The 24037-nt window shown below is 41.0% G+C and overlaps 1 protein-coding gene across 4 annotated transcripts in view; it reads right to left on the minus strand.

The window, feature by feature from the left end:
• Positions 1-24037, minus strand: part of Tpk1 (thiamin pyrophosphokinase 1) — a 296901-nt gene that overhangs the window by 183074 nt on the left and 89790 nt on the right. For 2 of the 4 annotated variants that reach the window (XM_045160318.1, XM_045160317.1), the window contains one exon: positions 22765-22834. The exons of the other annotated variants lie outside the window; for them this stretch is intronic. In XM_045160318.1, the coding sequence (XP_045016253.1) occupies positions 22765-22834 (70 nt within the window). The remainder of the gene's footprint in view (positions 1-22764; positions 22835-24037) is intronic. 4 annotated transcript variants of the gene reach the window in all.

Below are 24037 nucleotides of genomic sequence, written 5' to 3' on the forward strand. Positions count from 1 at the left end.
CTTCCTCTCACAGCCCGTCAACTTACATCTGCCTGTGCCACTCTCCCCATCAAATCCCCACCATTCCCACTCATGCCCACTTCCTCTCACAGCCCGTCAACTTACACCTGCCTGTGCCACTCTCCCCATCAAATCGCCACCATTCCCACTCATGCCCACTTCCTCTCACAGCCCGTCAACTTACACCTGCCTGTGCCACTCTCCCCATCAAATCCTCACCATTCCCACTCATGCCCACTTCCTCTCACAGCCCTTCAACTTACATCTGCCTGTGCCACTCTCCCCATCAAATCCCCACCATTCCCACTCATGCCCACTTCCTCTCACAGCCCTTCAACTTACACCTGCCTGTGCCACTCTCCCCATCAAATCCCCACCATTCCCACTCATGCCCACTTCCTCTCACAGCCCTTCAACTTACACCTGCCTGTGCCACTCTCCCCATCAAATCCCCACCATTCCCACTCATGCCCACTTCCTCTCACAGCCCGTCAACTTACACCTGCCTGTGCCACACTCCCCATCAAATCCCCACCATTCCCACTCATGCCCACTTCCTCTCACAGCCCTTCAACTTACACCTGCCTGTGCCACTCTCCCCATCAAATCCCCACCATTCCCACTCATGCCCACTTCCTCTCACAGCCCGTCAACTTACATCTGCCTGTGCCACTCTCCCCATTAAATCCCCACCATTCCCACTCATGCCCACTTCCTCTCACAGCCCTTCAACTTACATCTGCCTGTGCCACTCTCCCCATCAAATCCCCACCATTCCCACTCATGCCCACTTCCTCTCACAGCCCGTCAACTTACACCTGCCTGTGCCACTCTACCCATCAAATCCTCACCATTCCCACTCATGCCCACTTCCTCTCACAGCCCGTCAACTTACATCTGCCTGTGCCACTCTCCCCATCAAATCCCCACCATTCCCACTCATGCCCACTTCCTCTCACAGCCCGTCAACTTACACCTGCCTGTGCCACTCTCCCCATTAAATCCCCACCATTCCCACTTGTGGTGGTTTGATTCAGGTGTCCCCCATAAACTTAGGTGTTCTGAATGCTAGGGTCCCAGCTGATGGAGATTTGGGAATTAATGCCTCCTGGAGGGAGTGTATTGTTGGGGGCGGGCTTATGGGCTTTATAGCCAGTTTCCCCATGCCAGTGTTTGGCACACCCTCCTGTTGCTGTGGTCCATCTTATGTTGGCCAGGGGGTGATGTCCACCCTCTGCTCATGCCATCGTTTTTCCCCTGCCATCGTGGAGCTTCCCCTCGAGCCTGTAAGCCAAAATAAATCTCTTTTTCCCAGAAGCTGCCCTTGGTTGGGTGATTTCTAACAGCAATGCGAACCGGACTGCAACAGTAAAGTGGTACCGAGGAGTGGGATTGCTGCTAGACACCTGACTATGTGGCTTCAGCCTTTTGTAGCTGATTTTCAAGAGGAACGTGGGAGGAGTTGAAACCTTGGCCTAAGAGATGCTTGGCAGTGCTGTAAGTACAGCTTGATGGTCTATCCTGGTCAGAGCTGAAAGACCTGAAGGCAGTAAGAACTATGGACTGTGAGGTTTGGCTTATGAGGGTGAGAAAGAGCTGTGCCTGGACTGGGCTAGCAGTTTGTGTGAGAAGCTTGCTCTTGTGCCCGTGTCCTGAGAAGTTGTGCAGGGTTGCTTTGCGTAGAAATGAACTGGTGTGTGCAGAGGGATATGGCACAGAAAGAAAAATCTTTGGGTGAACTCTTGCCCGTTCAGCTGCAACTGATCTCTCAGTTACAACCTTTGAGACTGGGCTAGCTGACCTGCGCTGGGGCAACAAGAAGAATGTCAACTCTTTTGAAGGGGTCTGAGTGCTCAAGGAGTCCTGTTCTTCAAAGTCTGCTTTATTCCCCCCTGGATTAACAAATTGGCACCCTACCTGGTATTGTGGAGTATAAGAGGGTCATTGAGTTTGCAACACGGTCTTGTGTTTTGGAAATGGCCATGGGCAGTGTGAAGCGGGTTTGCTGGTTGCCTGCATAGAGACCCCATGGGGCCATGAGGATGAACCGTGGCTTGCAGTGGAGACTCAGTAGAGATGCCGGGACCATGAGATGGCTGCCGAGGAGCTGCCGGCCCGATGAAGTTTCCCAGGACTGTGAGTAGCCTAGCTGGAGGGGCGGAATTGGAATGCCAGAGACTTGTTGCTGGTTAGAATTATCGGACTTGAAGATTTGTCACTGGTTTGAGTTGCTGGACTTGAAGCTACAGAGTTTGATGTTTGCCCTGGTTGTTTTAAATCTTGTATTGGTTGAATGTTTCTTTGCTATGCCCAATGCCATCTATTGCAGTGTGAATATTTATTCTGTGCCATTCTGGGTTTTTTGAGGTTATATTTTGGTATTATGGCTCAGTTAAAAGATCTTGAACTATGGGGATGTATGAACATCATTGGGATTGATAAAAACTATGGGGACTTTTAAAGTCAGACTGAATGCATTGTATTTTACATCATGTATGGATATCAGTTTATGGGGGCCAGGGGTGGAATGTGGTGGTTTGATTCAGGTGTCCCCCATAAACTTAGGTGTTCTGAATACTAGGGTCCCAGCTGATGGAGATTTGGGAATTAATGCCTCCTGGAGGGAGTGTATTGTTGGGGGCGGGCTTATGGGCTTTATAGCCAGTTTCCCCATGCCAGTGTTTGGCACACCCTCCTGTTGCTGTGGTCCATCTTATGTTGGCCAGGGGGTGATGTCCACCCTCTGCTCATGCCATCGTTTTTCCCCTGCCATCGTGGAGCTTCCCCTCGAGCCTGTAAGCCAAAATAAATCTCTTTTTCCCAGAAGCTGCCCTTGGTTGGGTGATTTCTAACAGCAATGCGAACCGGACTGCAACACCACTCATGCCCACTACCTCTCACAGCCCTTCAACTTACATCTGCCTGTGCCACTCTCCCCATTAAATCCCCACCATTCCCACTTGAAGCAGATTACTTGCAAAATTACCAAAAATTAACTCTCCCTCCCTAACAAACCTCTCTAAGATGTAACTGTGCAGATTCTTCTACAAAGGAGCACTACTATGAGCGTGAATCTGTAGTAACTTGTGGCTTGCTCTGACCACCAAGTACAGAAGTCATGGCACAGAAGTTATGAAGCATAGTCAAGTGCAGGCATAGCCTTGCTCTTGGAGCAACATCCAAGTGGAGCCACGGCATCCCTTTGCTCTTAGGGCGCTCACTCCCTCTGGCTGTGAGAACATGTAAGTGGAGGCATGGCCTTTCTGTTGCACTTGCAGCAGCACTACCCCTAGTCCCGAGAGCATCCTGAGCAAACGTGATGAATTCAAGACGAGAAAGGAGAGTCAAGTGCCCAGCACTAAAGTCAGGTAAGCTTAAACAGGTAAGGAAGCCCTGCCTCTATGGGAGTAACTCCATGGCTAAACTGTCTTACGCAACTGGGATTCTGTGATACTGTAAGGAATGTATGTTTGGGTTTTTGTGCCTGGTTTCGGACAGAGGATCTTCCAGAACCTTTGGCATCCCTAGTGATTGCAAGTCCGCTGCTGAGAGGACTGGTGACTGGGGTCCCTACAACAGTTCCAGGTTGGTGGCTGGTCAAAGAGACAGAAACGATTAGAAAAAAGGGTGAAACTTTAAGCCCCACTGCCAGCTTTAAGTAGGGGAGTAGCGCCCAAGAGTGAGCTAGTCAGCAATGGACAATAACTTCATTCGTTATGACACTGCAATGGAACTCACAGCAAACGCATCTATGGGGCAGGGGTGTGACAGCCGCAGCGCCGGCACTGGAAGAGTCTTCGCTGCTGAATGCTCATGTGCCCGGAGATGAATCGCCCATCCTTCCAGGACAGAGGCCCTTGTACTGCGGAGCCTCCAAACTTTATCCTATTATATGCTTTTTCATTTGGCCATTCATGTCTCTCTGTTCGTGTACTTTTTATAGGAAAATGTAAATGTGTGGAGAGTTGCACTGAGTTCAGTGAGCCACTAAAAAAAATCATTATTCATGAAGACTTTCCTTTATCAGTCACATGACTGATATATGAGATCTGCCTCACTGATCCTTAGACATACAAGAGAATAAAGGAGTCACTGTTCAAAGCTACTAAGCCTTGGAGTAGTGTGTACCATGCAGCAGTGGCTAACTGAGGCCACTCTGCAGGCACTGGGCTGCAGGACACCCTCCTCTGCTTTTCACCTCCTGCAGCTCTGAACTCAAGTGTTACTTTCATGTTGAATCTTCTCCCTTTCATTGTGTCTGACATACAGTGAAATGTTTTGTCCCTCCCACAGTTTATTTCCATAAATTTTATGTGTGTATGTAGCACTAGTGGTGTGGTGATGTCATGTGTGTAGCACATATATCATGTGTGCACAGAGAGGAGAACCTGGGAGTCTCCCCTCCCTCTATTGCCTGTGTGTGTCCTTGAGATAAAGTCTATTACTGATTCTGGAGTTGCCTCTTTCACATGCCACAGTGATTCTCCATTTTCTGCTCCCCACAGAATTGGGGTTATAGACATATACACATATGTGGCCAAAAGAAGCTTCTTACATGGGGGTTGTATTTATGATTAATATCAATTACATATATCTCTGATATATACAAAAAGATGGGAGATAAAATATGTTCAAATGTACATGTAATGTTGTAGTCATATGTGCATACAATTTAAAAAACAAACATAATTTGAAAGCATGCTACAAATATCTTCATATATATGTACACTCATGTAATCAAACAGAGGTTTTTATCATGATTTTATATACCTGGTATTCATGGTTAGCTGGTTTAGCAGAATTATATGAATAAGCTCTAGGTTCAGAAAGGGACTCTCAAAAATGAGATGGAGAGTGACCGAGGAAGACATCTGAGGATGTTGGCCTCTGGCCTCCACATGTACATGCACATGTACCTGAACACACGTGTGCAGCTACACGCACATGCACAGCACACGCATACAAAAAAGGAAGAAGGAAACCGGTGTGCAGTCTCACACTGGAGATGTGGAGGGAAGACGACGAGGAGCTCAAAGCCATCCCGAAGGTCCGCGTGCACCACGAGACACTGGGAAGAGGGAGAAGCGGGCTGCAGAGACGGCTGAGTGGTTGAGGCACTTGCCTGCGAAGCCCAAGGACCCAGTTATGATTCCCCAGGACCCACATGAGCCAGATGCACAAGTTGGCACATGTGTTTGGAGTTCAACTGCAGTGGCTAGAGGCCCTGGCATGCCATTCTTTCTATCTGTCCTTTCCCCTCTCTCCCTTTCAAATAAATTAATTAATTAATTAATAAAATATTTTTTAAAAATGTAAAAGAAAAAAGAAAGGAAAGGGGAAAAATCCCCATAAGGCCAGGCATGGTACTACATGCTTTCAGTACCAGGCACTCAAGAGGCTGAGGCAGGAAGACCTCCAGTTCAAGGCTTGCCTGGGCTACACAGTAAATGCAAGGATAGCTTGTTTTAGTAGAGTTGCATAACATGATTTAAAAATAAAGACAAAAATAAATAAATAAATAAGCTATGTCCTAAAAAGTACAGATTTGGGCCATATGAACTGACTTATCCTTGTAACATTTTTCCTTGCATGATGTGGTTAAGTTATTGAATACAATTTCATTTGTAATTGGATAAACAAGAATAGCTTATCTGTCTCTGGCTATGTGATTTGACTAAAATCTCCTAATTAGATGTTTACACCTGAGTGCTCACTTGCTTCCTCCTAAGGAGAGCTTCAGGTTGCGTTAGCAGAGGAATGTTGCTGCCGGCTTGTCCTCATCAGAGCAACTTCGGGAGCCAATGCCACACTAAAGGAGACTCAGCCTGAAAGCCCAATTACTGCTAACTCGAGTCCCCACACACGGTACCACATGAAAGGTTCGTTTCATGGACTGATAAAATGCTAAGATGACAGAAACCCTAGTTGTTTTTCTTGCTCCTAACACAGGGAACTGCTCTCCAGTCACTAATAACCAACTAATGTACAGCCAAGCAGGAAAAAAATTGAATACACACTAGAGGCCGCCAGTGATAAATAAGTGAATTCCACACGCAGCGAAAGAATGATGATAACTCTACAAAGAAAACTGCTCTTGAAGCTGTTAAGATTCAACGGCCTTTTTAGCTATTATGCTGGAAGTCAGGAAAAAAAAGAGTTTCTTTCTGTCTATAAACTTGCCTTAATTTTTTTTTAACTAAAATAATAAATCTGGAAAGTTTTCATCTTATAAAAGCATTTTGTAAAAATTTATCATGACTTTTTAAAGCAAAGCTTTGCTTTATAGTCATGAAAGTTTTTCTTTTTAATATATATTAAGAACTGGAATGGGTATCCCAGCATTAGCAGTGGGCCTTAAGAGTTGTTGGTCAGGAAGACATTCAAGGCCCCAAAACAATAAAAGGTCATCACTGCCAGTGGTTGCCACCTAGAACTAGATGGTACCACCTTATCATTGAAGAGAAGATATGCTCTCAACATAAGACAGTAGAGAAGTCAAACTGAAAGATGCTATAAAGATTTCTGGGGGAGAATTATCATCAACAGTATTACTCAGCTACGGCCCCTGCTTGCAACACTACTGTCTGGCCTGGCAAGATGGACCCACAGGTACAATAGTGGCATAACTGTTATGGAGCTAAGCGACCATCCTTTAATTAGACTTGAGGCCCACTACACAGGAGGGCGTTCACTGGTACTGTAAACCCAGACAAAAACCAATTGCTGAGGAAGTCATGAACTCTAGTGGGAAAGCTATTATTCTCGTTTTGCTAAATAGACAAGGTACAGCCATCAAACTGCATTCTTACGAGCTCTGCTTATGCCTATACTTTATGCTATCAGCTTTCATCAGGGAAGCTTCCTTTTGCAGTAGGCAGTGGTAAGTGCAGATCCATAAACATTCAAAGTGATGAGAATCAGCAATGACTGAACGTTCAGCCACAAGTAAGGCATCCACAGCATGCACTCCAAGGTGAGAAGAACATGTGTGAAGAAGGGATGGAAAAAATGTACGAGTCAGAGAGCGGGAAGCGGGGAGGGACACTAACTTCAGGGTGTGACACTGCCAGTGCAGTCAAGGACTCACCGCGGCTGACCCTGACTTGCACTGGGTTTGGCTCATCAACATTCTGTCAGGGACAGTAGGGACTCAGGAGGCTGCACTCTTGCCTGAGGAGCTGCAGACAGTTAAAATGGCTAATCGGGGAGACGTTTCCTTCAGTGGTATAGACACAGGTCAGGTGTCGATGTGCCTGTAAGCAACCCTAATGAAACCCCTTGTGTCAAAGAAACCAACCAACCACACACACAAAAGTAAAAGGGGGGCTGAGGAAAGAGGAAGGGCTTCAGCAGGCGTGGGAGAGGGACAAGAGGGTGTCAGGTGTGGAGTGAATACGATGAAAACACATTACATATACATGTATGTTATACATCCATTTTGAATAATTGATATTTACTAATAAGGCCTTAAACTAAAGAATTAGTAAATAATTTCTCTTAACTGCCATGAAAAATCAAGCTGAGTAAAAGAAAAGCACTATTATACAATGCAAATTCATCTTAGAAATTGATCATTGGAGGAAAGAAAATTTAAAAACCAATAAATGCCTACAAAAAGGTTTGCATTTTACAACCACCACAGGCCTTTATGCATCAAATAATGCATCATGTGAATGGAATTTAACAGCCTATTTAGAAAAAAATGCAGAATAATAATACATATAATTTTCTAAATGGCAATATACTTTTAGGAAACTAGTTGTATTTCTAGTATACTTTTTAGAACTTCAGAAGGGTGTTCATTTCCTCCAAAGAGAAATAAAAAGTTGTTTTATCACTGATAAATGTGAGAGGTGGCCATTGTCAATAAGATAATGAGGAATTTCCACTAGAAGCAAATAAGGTTCCTCTTCCCCTCATTCTCACTCTCATTTCCAGCCCCCTGTTCTTTTGATGATAGCCATTCTGACTGGAGTGAGATGGACTTCAAAGCAATTTTCTTTGTACCTTGATGTTTAAGAATGAGTTTTTTCAAGTATTAATTTTGCATTTGTATTTCTTCTATTGAGAACTACCTATTCACTTAGTTACTTGTTCAGAATGAAGGAAATTAATGTGAAGGTGCTTCTGAAGACTGAGAATAAAGCTACTACCTGACCCAGCTGTAACAATCTCAAATGTAAACCCCTAAGTCTCCGAGTCAGCATACTACAGAGATACTGAATCATCCATGTCTGGTGCTGCACTTTTCAAAGCTCCCAGGAAATGGAGCCACCCTAGATGTCCATAACAGATGAATGGGCAGAGAAAATGAAATTTTCCATAGCCACTAAGAAATTGAAATTAGGGGCTAGAGAGATGGCTCAGCACTTAGGGCAATTGCCTGCAAAGCTGAATGACCTGTGTTCAATTTCCCGGTACCTATGTAATGCCAGATGCATAATGGTGCATGCATCTGGAGTTTGTTTGCAGTGGCTGGAGGCCCTGGTATACCCATTCTCTCTATCTCTCTCTGGTTACAAATTAATAAAAAATACTTTAAAAATATTAAATGATTATATTTGATGGAAAATAAGTACAAATGGAAATTCTATCCAAATAAGCCAGATGCAAAAAGGTAAATGACATGCTTCTTGACATACATGTGTGTGCATGATATACACATGTAAATGTGAGTAGGTCATGGAACTAGAAAAAGTGGTCATTACAGGGGAGGAAGAAACCTTAAGAGAGGTAGAAAACAGAGAGAATAAAAGATTACAGGGAAACAGAAAGGGTCCTAATTATGAGAAGAAAGGGAACTGTCGGGAGGAGGAGCACCAGAGGGAAGAGGAGGAGGGGACGAATGCGAACAAGTGCAATGGTGCCTATGTTTGAAAAGGCCAATGATGGCAAGACAGGGAAAGCACTCAGTGAATGGACTCTGGCGAGGTGGAAACCAGCTGCCACACGTCCTTAGTTTGTAGGATTTGTCATCTACTGGCCTAACTGGATCTGCGAGGGTATTATTTGTTGTATACAGAATAGTTAAAATTATTTCTTCATCTTCTATTAGTTACCGCCTGTTACTCACATTAGGAATATTTTCAAAGATAAATAAAGCATGAGTAAGTGATTTTGTCCAGTTAAGTGAAGTTCCTTAAAGGTGTCTACCTGATTTGGCAGCATGGCAAAGGGTGGCACGGGCTGTTGTTCCTGATATGGGTTTGTGGAAATGGGCATCTGTCAGTAGAGACTTCTGGGGAAACACCCACGTGGACTGAGTTTTGAAAGACAGGGTTCTAGGATATGGCAGCTGGCAAAAACAAGAGGTGGTTTTTAGAAATGAAGACGTGTTCTATTTAAAGTAAAATCTCCTATCGATGCTAAACATATCCCTTGATATTTCAAGGGACATGCCAATGTGTGATGATAACACAGTCAAAATCAGTATTTATGTGACACAAAGATGTTGAGTCATCACTTCTAGAAGCTGAAGATTTTTCAGCATCCGTTCATGCTTCCTGAGCCCCCCACACAAGTGCCCCCATGCGACGCCCAGCAGAAATGGAGGCAGCGTGGCGTCTAAGGTAAAGCGCCGCGCTGCGCACGGAGGAGAAGGACAACTCACCTTCCCCACTGCACACGGCGGCTCTCACTCCACCAGTACTAACTGCGATTCTGTGTCACAGGGTTTAGCGCGTAACTGGATGTTTCACAACTTTCCATGGACACGTGATAACTGAATATGCTTACAGGAAATAGAATATGATAATTCAATACAAATACACAATAACTAATGATCAAGACAGGAAAGTTACATTTTTTTCCATTAGAACCTTTGGGGGCTCTGTCTTCTAGTTATTTCAAGGTAAAAAGTCACTATAATCTACTCACTCTAGTGTGCTGTGGAACCATAGTTCTTATCACTACTACCCTCTCAATCTTCCTTCGGTACCTGTTATACACATTCTTGCAGGGATTGCATTCTTCGGGAGGAACAACATGTTCTGCATTCCCTCAAAAACACCTTCTGGGATTCGTTAGCACATCCTTGACCTGTCTGTTTACTCAGGCAAAACTGACTTCAGTGAGTAGTTAAGTTCAAAAGGCAGATTGTTATCCTGAACTGCCAATGATAGCTCAACACTCACCTTGGCATAACTACCATTTGGATATTTTCCCATAAATGTTATTAGCTAGCCCTTATGTAAACTGAATCCCAGCTGTCACTTCTCTATACTAAAGAACAGCAACACTCAGATACAGTCCCATCACCATCTCAAACATCATGCCTTAACAAATGGTCAATAAGTAACAGAGGCCACACAGCCTCGTGTGAGGCTCTGCTGTTGGATCTTTATCCAGAAATACAACCCCCAGCTTAAGTAATAATAGCATGAAGGAAGGTTCTAACTGTGTGTCTGTAAGCAGTCACATGTACAAGTTCATATATACTCATTCAAGTGTATATGAAAAGCCAAGCCAGTATGGGCCGTTCCTTCACTTCTTAAAAAATAAGCTATTTTTTGTATGTGGTAATATGTGATTACTCCCAACCATCATACTGAATCTTAATGATGTAAAAATCTATAAAAAGTAAGCAAATATATTATCAAAAACACAAGCTCTTAAACTGTATCAACAGTGATAAGTCATTATTTCAAGTAAAATTAAAAGACCTACATGTTACTCAAAACTTTTGACAAATGATCCCAGTTTTTCTTATAAAAAAACATCACCAGAAGGTAATTTATTTCTGAAGACTCCATGCACAGAGCAGGAAGGGAAAAGGGTTCTGTCAGGAACATACTTTATGAAATAGGGTAGCCATAAAGAACAATGCCTCTGATTAAATTTAGTTGTAAACTGACTTCCTGCAGCTGCTAAAAATGATCTCACTCTGGAAATTTATTTTGAGCTCAGGCATGACCTGACAAACACAGTCCTCTGCATATATACCCATCCCTCTTCCAGTGGTCTAAGTGATTCATAGACATGCATGGATAACTTTGAGATCTCTGATTTATAGTATTTGATAACCCACAGACTAAAATGCATTACTAAACTAATCTAATCAATAATTCAAGATAAATATGCTTTCACAGTCTGTTGTGTAAGGTTCTTTAATACCAAGACTTCTGTTGTAAATTCTCTTTTAAATGTGATAATCATTTTTGCCTTCCATCATTTTGATTCAGAGATCCAATAATGTTGGCTTGCTTACAGAGCTCAGTAATTTGATTGCATAAATACTTTTTAATAGAAACTTGCCAAAGCAAATGACTAATCATTGTTAAATCTAGGGTTATGAAAACTAAGCTGAACCAAACACCTTTGGCTCTTCTTACGCAAGGTGTGTTTATGTTTCCTTCTAGTGGAAGTTAAAGCATGTGAAATGGCAGTTTTTGATTATGTCATAAAATGCTTGAAAATAGTGACAATTTTACTGAAAACAATGTAGTCACAGGAGAATGGGATTAACCATTACATGTCTTAAAATTTATTGAGTTCACTTTTATGCTAAAATCCTTGACACCATTACATGAATGTTGTATTTACTGTCTTTTTTTTCTACAAAATGTAATAAGATTCTGAAAGAATTTTAAGTTTTACTAAGATATGTCAAATATAGGCCTAATAAATGAATCTCTAAAATTACTACTATGACCTTGGGGGTTAAATTGAACGACTTTTATGAATTTTTTTTTTGAGTTCTACTTAAAAGATTTAACATGCTTTCAAAAGAAGCTCTTGTAAAAGCAGCACTCTTTCATTTAAAAGGCATGTTTCAGAATCAGGTGTGTGCTCTATGCTGACTAAACAAATGAGTTTCAGGATCAGGTGCATGCCCTGTGCTGAATGCACAAACAAACAAGTTTGTCTCCTTCCACAGGAACACAATTCTTTAGCAAGAACAAGCTACGCAAATATATTAACATGGAGGACACTGATAGCGTTTGAGAAGGGAACGCAGCCACTCACAGAGGACAACAAGGGAATGAATCTCATTACTACATGACATTCTAGATGCAGTTTCTGAAGGGGAGAGACATGTGTTAGTCTTGACTGTGGTAGTGGATATACTGCGGCTGTGGCAGTGGGTTTACCATGACTGGTGGTGGGTATACCATGGTTATATACCTGCTACACCATTTTGAGAAAAGGAATAATCATTCTTGTGTAGTCATGATATCAAGACTATTCATGGCAACTGATTGACACTATATTGCTGAGCCTCTCAATGATTCATTACATAACAGCTCGGGGGGGGGGGGGCGGTCACCCTGAATCTGCTTGGCTTATCTGAATCTTCTACAATTAGCCAAAGCAATCACTGTTTTCAAGATTTTTCTGAACGCTCCAAAGACAGTTATCTTTCCAAAATATCTAGAATACGAATGACAGACAAGGAAGGTAACTTACTTATCACAAGAGTCACACAAATGTGGTGGCATAATTAGGTTCTGAACATGAGCTAAGTATCTCACTATAAATCCCAAACCAGGAGTCCTTGCTACTTGCCCTGAAATAGACTGAGGACAAAATGGGTTACACTGGTGATGACATTACTAGTTCCTGTATAAGAAACATATGACAAGGTCCCTGGATTAGTTGTGCTGATAATGGCTTTAGAAGTTGTTTAAAGAATTAGCCTCCTACAAGATTCAGTTACTTAAAAATTTGGGTCCTGATTTAGTTAGAACACAGTTTCAGAGGAATAGAGTTATAAAAGTCACCTTCTATTTCCACTGTGGAAAATGTCATCAATATGACATCAATAAGAAAGTTGCATGGCTATAGGATACTGTAAGTTGGAAAACAGAATTATTTTTCAGTGCTGAGAATTGACCACAGGGTCTTGATTATACTAGAGAGTACTCTACTATTGAGGTATAGCTCCACCCCTCAGAATCTTAACAATAAGAAAATTAATGGAGTAACAGAAATAAAGACTTAGGAATGTATTCTATTATTCTGTGTAAATGGGTCTTCCTCAACATCCCACCCTTTTGAGAAAGCACTTATTAGAGTGCTGTCTGTATAAATGTAGTGGCATTTTTGGCATGCTTATCTTTTAAATTCAAGATAATATTACTTCATAACATCTCAGCTAAATTGAAATGATGTTTATTTGAAACTAATACTTTGGAAGACTTCTCATACACTTATATTCATTTCCCATATTCTTTTTATATTTATTCATTAATTACTCTGAGAAAACAGATGGAAAAGAAATCCTTCCTACTTCAAATATCTTGTACATAATAAAATATCAAAAGTCGAAGCTACTTCGTAGATTATTCTGCTAATGAGCCTAAGAATCCCTCACTCCCATGAGGTCACAAGTTATACACAAAAGCAAAGTTGAAGCAAACCTCTCACACCAACCCAGGTGCTCATGGTGAACATTGTTCTCAAGATACCAGCCAGGTCACATCTAATTCTAGTTCCAGAATGAGAGACTCATTCCACGGGACTTAGAACATAATGTAGGGCTGAAGAGATGGCTTAGCGGTTAAGTGCTTGCCTGTGAAGCCTAAGGATCCTGGTTCGAGGCTCCATTCCCCAGGACCCACATTAGCCAAATGCACAAGGGGGCGCACGCATCTGGAGTTCGTTTGCAGTGGCTGGAGGCCCTGGCACACCCATTCTGTCTCTCTTTCTCTCTCTGCCTTTCTCTCTCCGTCTGTCGCTCTCAAATAAATAAATAAAAATAAACAATTTTTTTAAAAAAGAATGTAATGTAATGTAGGTCATTTTGTAAATGAGTGAGACATAAATTGGAGATTTGAATACAAAATATATGACCTTTTAGCATAACACATTTCTTGGCTTATCCATTCTAGTAAGGAATATAATTATGCAATGTTTCTTTAGTGCCAACCTACTTCAAATTGCTGATCTTATATCTTAGAAACCCCTGAGTGGAAAGTACCTTAGCCTTTGTCATATCTTTGCTGAGATATCAATGGAAAATCATTAATTCAATCAATTCTCAGATGCTCATTAGTGGACTAGATATTAGAGGCATATAAAGATGATTAATTATGATTACCAACATTTAGGAGTTCACCACCTTGTGAAGGATTTAAGACACAACTCTGCATAACTAAATCACAAGATAAAATGAGAAAGTAAATAATTAAAAAGTATTATGCAAAGGAAAGGGGCAATAGATCACTGGAAACTTATTACCCACTACAGAAAATAAGTCCTCACAGCTCTAAATCAAGGTAAAATATGAATGGGACATTGCAGAATATAAGATATCGAGTTACACCAGGCTCAAAGGAGAGGGAGCACAGAGCACGTGAGCTGCCCGCTGGCACAAGGACAGAACTGATCCAAGAAGTGCTGACACCCTCCATCAGAGTCACCACATAACCAGAACAGCATGGCATCTGTAAGCACTGGTGAGTCAGAGTGGCCAACCAGAATAAATACTGCTTAGCTCAACAGAAGGTTAAGTCAGGAGACAGGGCCTGAGAAAGGGCAAGACAGGAGAAAGAGCCTTACATGTTGAGGACAGTAAGCAAATATGTTCACTTAAAGACAACGGAGAAACCTGGGCATGTCTGAAAAGATAACCTCTAACCTCATGGAAATCAGCACACATTTTCTGAGAAGGGGAAATCCTAACTGCCAGGTGCCACATATAAAATATGGGTACATATGCACACACACACACACACACACACACACTCCACTGAGCTAAAATTTTCTCTTAACACTTTATAATTTATCAGACTCAATATGTTATCCATGTAATTGAATTAAATCAATTTTAATTAAATTTTAGGCTAGCATAAAAAGAAATGGGTTAAATCATGACCTCTTCACACTTATATGTCTTTGGACATTTTGTCTCATTCATTCACCTCCCACACTGCTGTTTGCCCTTTACCCTCTAGCTGGGTTCCTTTCTTATCCCACTCCGACTCCTCTTCTTTCCTATTACATGTATTCCATAAGCCAATTTCCCTTAAGATCTCTTCCTCTCCTCTCATGATCACATTCCATTCTAAATGTAATGACCTACAAACACATATAAATAACAAATGTTTACATATATGCATATATGTAAGTCTCGGTCATAAATATGAGAGAAAGCATGTGGTACTTTTTCTTTCTGAGTCTGGTTTACTTAAAAGTAAGTTGCATCCATGTGCCTACAATTTCATTTTTCTTTATGGCAGGAACAAATTCCCATCATGTATATTTCCCACACTTCCTGTATCCATTTACCGATCCATGGATGTGGAGGATGGTTCTGTTTGGTAGCTGTTTTGAAAAGTGCAGTTATAAACATGGGTACACTATTTTGTCTCTCATATTCTGAGGAGGCATTCTAACTTTTGGTATGCAACCCAGAACAATACTTCTGGGTCATTTGTAACTGTATTTGATTTTTTTTTTTCAGTGAAACCCTCATACCAATTGCCACAGTATTTCATTCTGACCAGCATTAAATATGGGGTCCCTTTTTTCCCACATCCTCAACAGCATTTGCTATCATTTGTTTTCTTGATGATAACCTGCCTAATTGAGGTAAGATAAAAATCTCAAAACTTTTAATTTGCATATCTATGATGGCTAAGGACTTTGAGGATTTTTCCAGGTATTTATTGGCTATCTGTATTTCTTCTTTGGAGAACTATTAATATTGAGTTACATTTTTGTTGTTTAGTCTTTGTAGGATTGATATATACTAGATAATGATGCCCTATCTGGTCTGTAATTGGGAAAATTTTCCCCCTTTCTAGATGCTGAAGCTTCCCTTCATGTCATCCCATTTGTCAATTCTTTAATTTATTTCCTTTGCTATTGAAATCCTTTCCTACGAGGTACCCAAAACAAGAAAGGCTTCTGTCAGAGCAGTTAATCACTTGCCTGAGGGAAAAGGTAAGACCCCATTGCTGAAGACATCACATGCTGCTGGCACATAACATGGAGAGACCCGGGGGGAATCTGGAAGAAAGCCAGTCCCCAGACAATTAGCCCATCTAGTGCTATAATGTGCTACATGAGCTACTGGGGGAAAGCAGACAACAACAGTCTGAGCAACCAGGGATATGAGCTACTCAGAAGCAAACACCCTGACATGAGATAAATGCCAGCACAATAGTGGCAGACAGCCTTGGCAGGTAACCAAAAGCTTTCTGATTGGCTAAGAGATCAGCTCAGTAGATAGGAACCCATATTGAGTATTGGGTACCAGGTCAGAAACCTATGGAGACAAAGATTATACTCTCCAATAGCAAGCTCCCATTAGCCTTTGGCTAAAAGAGGAGTTACATCCATCAAATTCTCCCTAAATTAATAATGCTTATCCCATTTAACCTAAGCTGACTTCACTCTCCATTGCACAGTCTATTTTTCCTTTTCAGAAGGTAGCAAGACCCCAGGAGACAAACTACTCCTCACACTTCAGCCAAGCCCCAGCTGTAACACAGGGGAACTGGGGAGATGAGCAAGAACGCAACTTCCATGGTGAGCCTGACAATCAGCACGAGGATGAAGGAGACAGACCCTGAGGACACTTAACCCCTACCAAAGCAAAGATCCACAGAAGCTCCTAAGAGCTCATCACTGAAGTAGACTTAAAACACACCAGGCAAGGCATGGTGACACATACCTTAATTCCCAGCACTTGGGAGGCAGCCTTAGGAGGATTGCCATAAATTAGAGACCACCCTGAGATGATATAGTAAATTTCAGGTCAGCCTGAGCTAGATTGAGGCCCTACTTTGAAAATCCAAAAACACCCACATTGGCTCAGGTAATTTTGTGGTAGAGGGGATGAAAAGATTGTGAGAGCCATGGGTTGGGACATCATGGCCAGAGGCACTGCCTCCCCCTATAACTGACTACTGCTCCCATAACCCAGAACCCAGAACCCCATGGGGAATAACTGTAACCGCACTGAGGAGGGTGCCCAGTGGAAGAGGGGCAGGGACAAGGGACAGAGTGTGGCACCATCGCATCATGTGTCCATACTAAGTATGTCCATCATAAAATTTGTGTGTGTGTGTGTGTGTGTGCACGCATATATATATATATATATATATATATATATATATATATATAGAGAGAGAGAGAGAGAGAGAGAGAGAGAGAGAGAGAGGGAGGGAGGGAGGGAGAGGGAGAGGGAGAGGGAGAGGGAGAGGGAGAGGGAGAGAGAGGGAGGGGGAGAGAGGGAGGGGGGAGAGAGAGGGAGAGGGAGAGGGAGAGGGAGAGGGAGAGGGAGAGGGAAAGGGAGAGGGAGAGGGAGAGGGAGAGAGAGAGAGACTGTGCCTTTATCTTGAAGTGTTTTCCTGCTTTCTTCTGTAAGCTTCAAAGTTTCCCATCTTACATTAAGATGTTTGATCCAGTTTGAACTATTTTTATACAGGATGAAAGATATGACTCTAGTTCCATTTTCTACATGTAGAAATCTAGTTTCCCCAGATGTTTTGTTAAGGAAGCTGTCTTCTCTAAAAAGCATGTGTTTGGCAGCACTGTCAACTGTTAGGTAACAGTAACTGCAGGTTTAGCTCCTAGCCTTGCCTTCGACTGCGCTGGTCTAGATTTCTGTTTTTGTTAGTATCTTACTGTTTTGTTCCTATGGTGCTATAGTGGTGAGCAACTTCCAATACTGACCTTTCAGCTAAAGGTTACTATAGCTATTTAGAACCTTTTTGCTTCCATATGAATTTTAGGATTGTTTTCTTTCTTGTTCTGTGAAAATTTTTATTGAGCTTTTGAATCAGTAGATTGCTTTCAGTAACATAGCCATTTTAACAGCATTAATTCTGTCTATCCATGAGCACAGAAAATCCATATTCTAGTGTCTTCTTCAATTCTCATTTTACTTCCCTTGTTATATTTTATTTTTATTTTATTTATTTGACAGAGAGAAGGGGGAGGGAGGGGAGAAGGGGGGGACAGAGAGAGAGAGAAAATGGGTGCACGGGAGCCTCCAGCCACTGCAAGTGAACGCATTAACCTCTAAGCCATCCCTCCAGCCCTTCTTTTATTTTTTAGATTTATTAATGTTTTCATTATTAGTGGTCATGCCTTTAATTTCTTGGGCTCATTCTTTGTTGTTACTGCTTTGAAATTAACTGTGAATGGAATTTTCCCCTGGTTTCTTTCCTAGCAAGTCCACTACAGGTAAGCAGAGAAGCTGCAGCTTTTATATACTTAGTATACTTCTACTTAGCTGAAGTGTTTCTCGTGTCTCAGAGCTACCTGGCGGAGTTCATAATAAGTATCAAAATAGCTGTGCCATTTTATTCTAGGTTACCACTCACTTCATCCTGTTCTCCATGCTTTGATCTGTCTGTGGGTGTCTCCACCATGTTTGTTAGATAGAATAGAAATTATTGTCTATTTTTTAATAAAGCCAGTTTTGTCTATACTGGTGAGATGAGTTAAACTGTCAAAAACATGAAGGCCATCAATCAAAATCATTCTAAGCTTTTTGAAAGTGAGAATGGAATGACTACTCAAATACCTATTTATAAAAAGCATTTATTATCTAACATTACCAGATGACTTTTCAAAAAGTAGAAAAAGTTTATTTATCAAGCTTATATTTACTTGAACATCACCACAGGTAACTGGGTCACATTTTCATTGACCCAATGTGCAATGTGGAAACTCAGTGCAGCTCACGGCTGCTTAGGAAGGAGTAGCAGGTAAAGATAATATTTACTTTCTTCTTTTCATTTCTTCACACACACTAACACATAAAAGAATCAGTTAACTGTTTTCACAATACAAACAAGTATTTTCCTGCTCGTTGAAGGGTGGTTGCTTTGTGGATTGAAACAAAGACATATAAATACTAATGAAGGATGGTGTAGTCTTGAGGATATGACAGACCCAGAACTCCAAACACTGTGTGGTTCTAGATGGGGAAGTATGTAAAACAGTTAAAGCAGATAGCCAATCATGGGAGTGGTGGCTCCCAGGAGCTGCAGGAAGTATAATCCGGAGCTCTAATGGATGGGTAGAGTTTCAATTTAAAAGGCTAATAACCTCTAGAAACCTTCTGTGCTGTAGAAGGAAGGAGAAAGCTTGCTTCTTTCAGGTAGTTAAGTCAGAGCCAGGCTCTCAAAGAGAGAACGCAAAGATCTGACCCTGTTGGTTTTGACATGCATGTGATCCTGTCTCCTCCAAGATGGTTGCCAGTGACACTCCCCTAACAGGAAGTTCCTGTTTGGTCCTCAGCTCAGCCTTTCGGGGTCAGCCCCTTGAGTCCACAAACCAATCGGGTTTTAGCTTCTCCTGGGGCACCCCTTGAGTCTACTGATAAAGCTCACCCTAACTGAATGTCTGATCCCTATGAAGGAGGTTGACCACATGGCCCAGTTCTCTCTCATCTTTGCCCTGTGACCTGGCCTGAACAAGCACTAAGTCTGTCTCTTCTAACCAGCCTGGCTGGGAAGCCGGGAGCACTTTTCTTGGCCTGTTTTTTTTTTTTGTTGTTGTTGTTTTTGCCTGCCTTCTATCTGTGTCATGCTTTGGGGTACCTTTTCACTTTGATGATCTGAGTCCTTCCCTATTTCAATCCATTCTGCTCTTTAAGTTGAAGAGGGCCTTCTGGTTCTTGTGCTGTGCCTTCCACATGTGGGTCCCTCTGTCTCCCTTCTCTTTCTTGGGCTTGAGCCTTTCAGCTTAGGCTTCTCCCTGGATCTTAGTGATCCCTATAATAGAGCTCTTAATTCATGATTTCTCCCTAAATAACCTTAATAATTCATAACTTAATTTAATCTTTTCAGCATCTGATTTGTTCCTTTTTTTTTTTTTTTTGAAGTTGTTTGTTTCTTGAGGTAGGGTCTCACTCTAGCTCTGGCTGACCTAGAATTCACTATGTAGTCTCAAGGTGGCCTTGGACTAATGGCAATCCTCTCACTTCTGCCTCCCGAGTGCTGGGATTAAAGGCGTGCACTACCATGATTGGCTCAATTTTTTGTTACGTAGACTAGAGCTGAAAACTGGAGTTCATAAGCCAAACCCCAAACCCCAAATCTGGCATCACTACCACATTGTACCTATCAGCAACAGTGTATCACCTGCTTAAAAATGTGCTGAGCATAGATCTCATATTAACTGCGGTCAACACAAGAAAAGATTAATCAAGATATAAAAAGATTAAGGACTGTGTTGTGGTATTTTATCCCAAAAGTAATCAACAAATCAAGGCATTTAAATAGTCAAACCACATGACAAAGAAGCTCAACATGATGGACTATGGAAAGGCAAGTTAAAATCACAAGATTTCATGTGCAATCACCAAACAGCAAAATCAGAGACAAAACCAGCACATGCACGTGAGCCGTTGGAGAAATGAGGACACCCTGGCTGTCAAGGAAAAAGAGTGCTGCCACTTTGGAAAAAAAAATGACTTGTCAATTCTAGAAAGTCAAGTGTGCATTTGCTCTGTAGCCTAGACACTTCAATTGTATTAACTGCCAATAAAAATGATTTTTTTTTTGGTCAAATCTATCTACCTGTCTATCTATAGTGAGAGAAATATTGAAAGACGCTAATTCCTCACAAATTATCCAAATGTCCCTTGGGCAAATGAACTGTGGTATATCTATATAGTAGAATACTACTAAGTAATGAAGAAATAATAAATGAATGAATGACTCTCATATTGTGTGAAACAATGGCTGCAATGCCTGCAATGCACACATAATGATTTCCTTAGTATAAGTTTAAAAATAAAGAGAATAATTGCATATTCTTCCTCCACTCTGGATGTATACATATTTCATATTGCCTTTAGTTGGAGACACTTCTTTAACAATTCATGCTTGTTGCCTAATTACAGTGGTTTGCCTTGTAGATGTAGATATTTATAAATAAACATGTAAGAACAAGGCAAGCAGTAGCCTAAAAAAGTATGCAGTTACTTTTAAACCACACACTTTTTTTCTGTTTTATTTTGAAGCCCTTCTGTTAAAAAATACAATTAAGAAGAATTATGTGTAGTCACCTGTATCCAATTAGCTTTACTGGTTAGGTCTAGAACTTAATGAGATTTATTCCAAGGATTTAATTCCCACACAAGGCAGTTAATTTCACTCATGCCCCTATTAGAGACTCTACCTTTCCCCAGGCCAGCCATATCCCAGGGCACCCCAGTAAGAGTCACATCAAATACAGCACTACAACCAGAAAAAAAAAAAAAAATCAATGACAATCCATTGTTTAGAGAACATCTTCATGGATGGACAAACACATGTAAAATAAACTATGTAAGCCTTCTTGGAAGGCTTCTAGAAAATTACTTATAAACATGTTGGAAAAATGATAGGATTGATTATTTTGAAATTTCTTATGGCAAAAATAATGGCAATTATTCCCTAAATTCAGTAACCCTTTGCTTTCGAGTGTGAATAGAAGTGTTATTTCTGCTATTAGGACCCAGGCCAATGTAATAAAAATAATCAATACAGAAATCTATAATGTTTCAAACATATATGTATATTATTTCTAGGTGATTCTCATGACCAAGGAACACTTGGGAAGCAGTGAGCTAATACCCATTAGGGTTTTAGCTATCTTCAGGAGGTAAACCTGCCACTAGAGAAGTAGTGTTTAACTTCAGACTCCGTGGAGGCCAGCAGGTTACAGACGCAGAGTAGTGCCTCACTCATAATCTGGGTCTCTGGAACATTGTGCTAGTATCTGAACTAACTGGCCAAGGGACTTATGACAGCAAAAGCCTGGATTCCCTCTCACACATTGCCCATGTCAGGTCATAGAACATATTATCAGAACTTGCCAAGTTACAGAATCAAGGAGCAAAAGTATTGTGAGTTAAAATTGTTTCCTAGGCTGTCACTATTATAATATTTTGATATTTGCAACCCCCAGATGTTTTCAACAGCATATCTGATCTGAAATTATTCCTACTAAGCTGCTTTCAAATCTCAGCTCCAGTGTTAGTAAATGGAAGTTAAACACTTTGATTCCACAAAGAAAAATACATCATGTCAAACTATGTATGTTTAATACATTTGCAGAGCTGTTATGTCATAATATTTTTATTTTCTTTCAGCAGCAAGTACGTGACTTCTCCAATGAAAAACATTTCAATATAGTTAGTAACATGTGACGGCAAAAGAAATACAGTTCACCAGCAGCCTGCTTACTGGGTTTACACCATAAATTCTGCTGTGTTCACTGGAGCAGGATTACACACACACTCAAATGGAACTAGATTTAAAATCCATTTCCATCAAATGTATTCTCTCATCTAAAAATATCTCCCTGTGCAAGGGTCAGTAGAACCAGACATTGCAGGGAAGATATCGTTAAGAAATAAACTATCTCCTAAAATATATGTGTACATAACTCAGAAGTAATTAAGTAAGAGTAAGTTATACTAAGATTAAGTCAACACTGAATAAAAGCTCACATCTCCTGGAGTGGAAAAGATATTTCTCTTATAGAAGTCCAGTTTTACTCATTTAAAGTGTTTGACTAACAACTCAAATAGCCATTTGAAGTTGCATTTTAGCCACCATTCAAAGTCCTCACAAATTTTGATATTTGATAATGGGATTTAATATGTCTGTAAAGTAATAAAATAAGGGTTTTACAAAGAAGAACAGATTGGCCTCATTCTTCTAAGTAATACCACTCAAAACAGGAAATAATACATGATGTTTAGACAATTCACTCACTCTCACAGAGATAGTTTTCTCTAGGAGTCTGAAGGCAAATAAAGTGTATGAGAGTTAATAATCACAGGAGAGAAAGTAAGCTGGAGCAGAAACCCACCTTTTTCTCTCTCCTTCCGTGAGGTCATATAAGCGGTTGGCTCCTCCATCGGCACAGGCTCTCAGAAGGGCTTCAAATGGAAAAAGAAATCATTTCAATACAGGCAGCATTGGGTAGTGTCTTTCAGGATCGTCATTAAGACATAGAAGCTAAACATACACAGTCATGCTAAGCTACTTGGATCATCTCATAACAGCTGGTTCTAAAAGTGGTTCTATAGAGCATAGGTCAAGGACAGGACCACAGGCAAATTGTTATCTCCCTGTGCATCTTCTTCAGTCCCTTAACTGCACACAGTGGAGAATGCCTGTGGTATGAGTGTGTTGTCAGTCTTGCCCAAAATGTGTGTTTCCTTCTTCATAACAGAAGGCAGGTCCAGGCTCAACACCAGGCAACAGGACTCAGGCAATGCTTTCCCTCTTACAGACTATTACAAGTACTGGGCAACTCATTCTTTGTTACCCACAATTTCTTTTAAAAATAATTCATAAGAGTGCATGCCACGACCCTTCAAAGGAGGGTTCAAATCATGCCATAAAAATATCTCTAAGGAGATTACAGGATATGTGGCACATTTGCCATATGTCAAAATCATCAAAAGCAACGAGAGAGAAATAATAGCATTTACAAAAAATATAGCATAACCCAACTGATAAGAGACTGAAAAGACAGATTAAGAGAAGCAGATGGTAAACCATTAGTAATTAGCCTCAGAGTATAGAAAGTAATTCATCAACAAAGTTAACAAGTATATGGGATCTTTTATGTAAAAATTGATTTCCAAAGCTATATAAAAATGCAATAAATAGTTTTTAATGGCCAATGTTAACAAGTAGAATGATGCCAATGCGCCCTACTAAATTGCTCAGCAGAGCTCGGTTAGTTTAATATCAGTATCTTTTCTAGTGTCATGGGTGTAGATCAATGAACAGAGCTTGCCTAGCATGTGTGAGGCCTATTTGGCTACCCAATATGTAATAAACACAAACACATTTATAAGGAGCCATGCACTTACCAAAATAAGAACATGAGTAACAAGCAGGCTTATAGCACAGCAGATAAAAACAGAAGGAGAAGCCAATGTGTGCCATGCAATCAGGACTACTTTGAGAGCTCTCGGAAAAGCTCTAACAGGTAATGCGCACACACACACGAAGACCAGCTTTACAGGGCATCCATATACAGCGCTTTATTGACAATCCAGTGCTGCTAAGATCCATGTTACTTCTATAATAGAAAAGTTCTAATATTTACTTCTAATGTGTATATTTAA

This window comes from Jaculus jaculus, chromosome 10 (genome assembly GCF_020740685.1).
Source record: "Jaculus jaculus isolate mJacJac1 chromosome 10, mJacJac1.mat.Y.cur, whole genome shotgun sequence".
NCBI lineage: Eukaryota > Metazoa > Chordata > Mammalia > Rodentia > Dipodidae > Jaculus > Jaculus jaculus.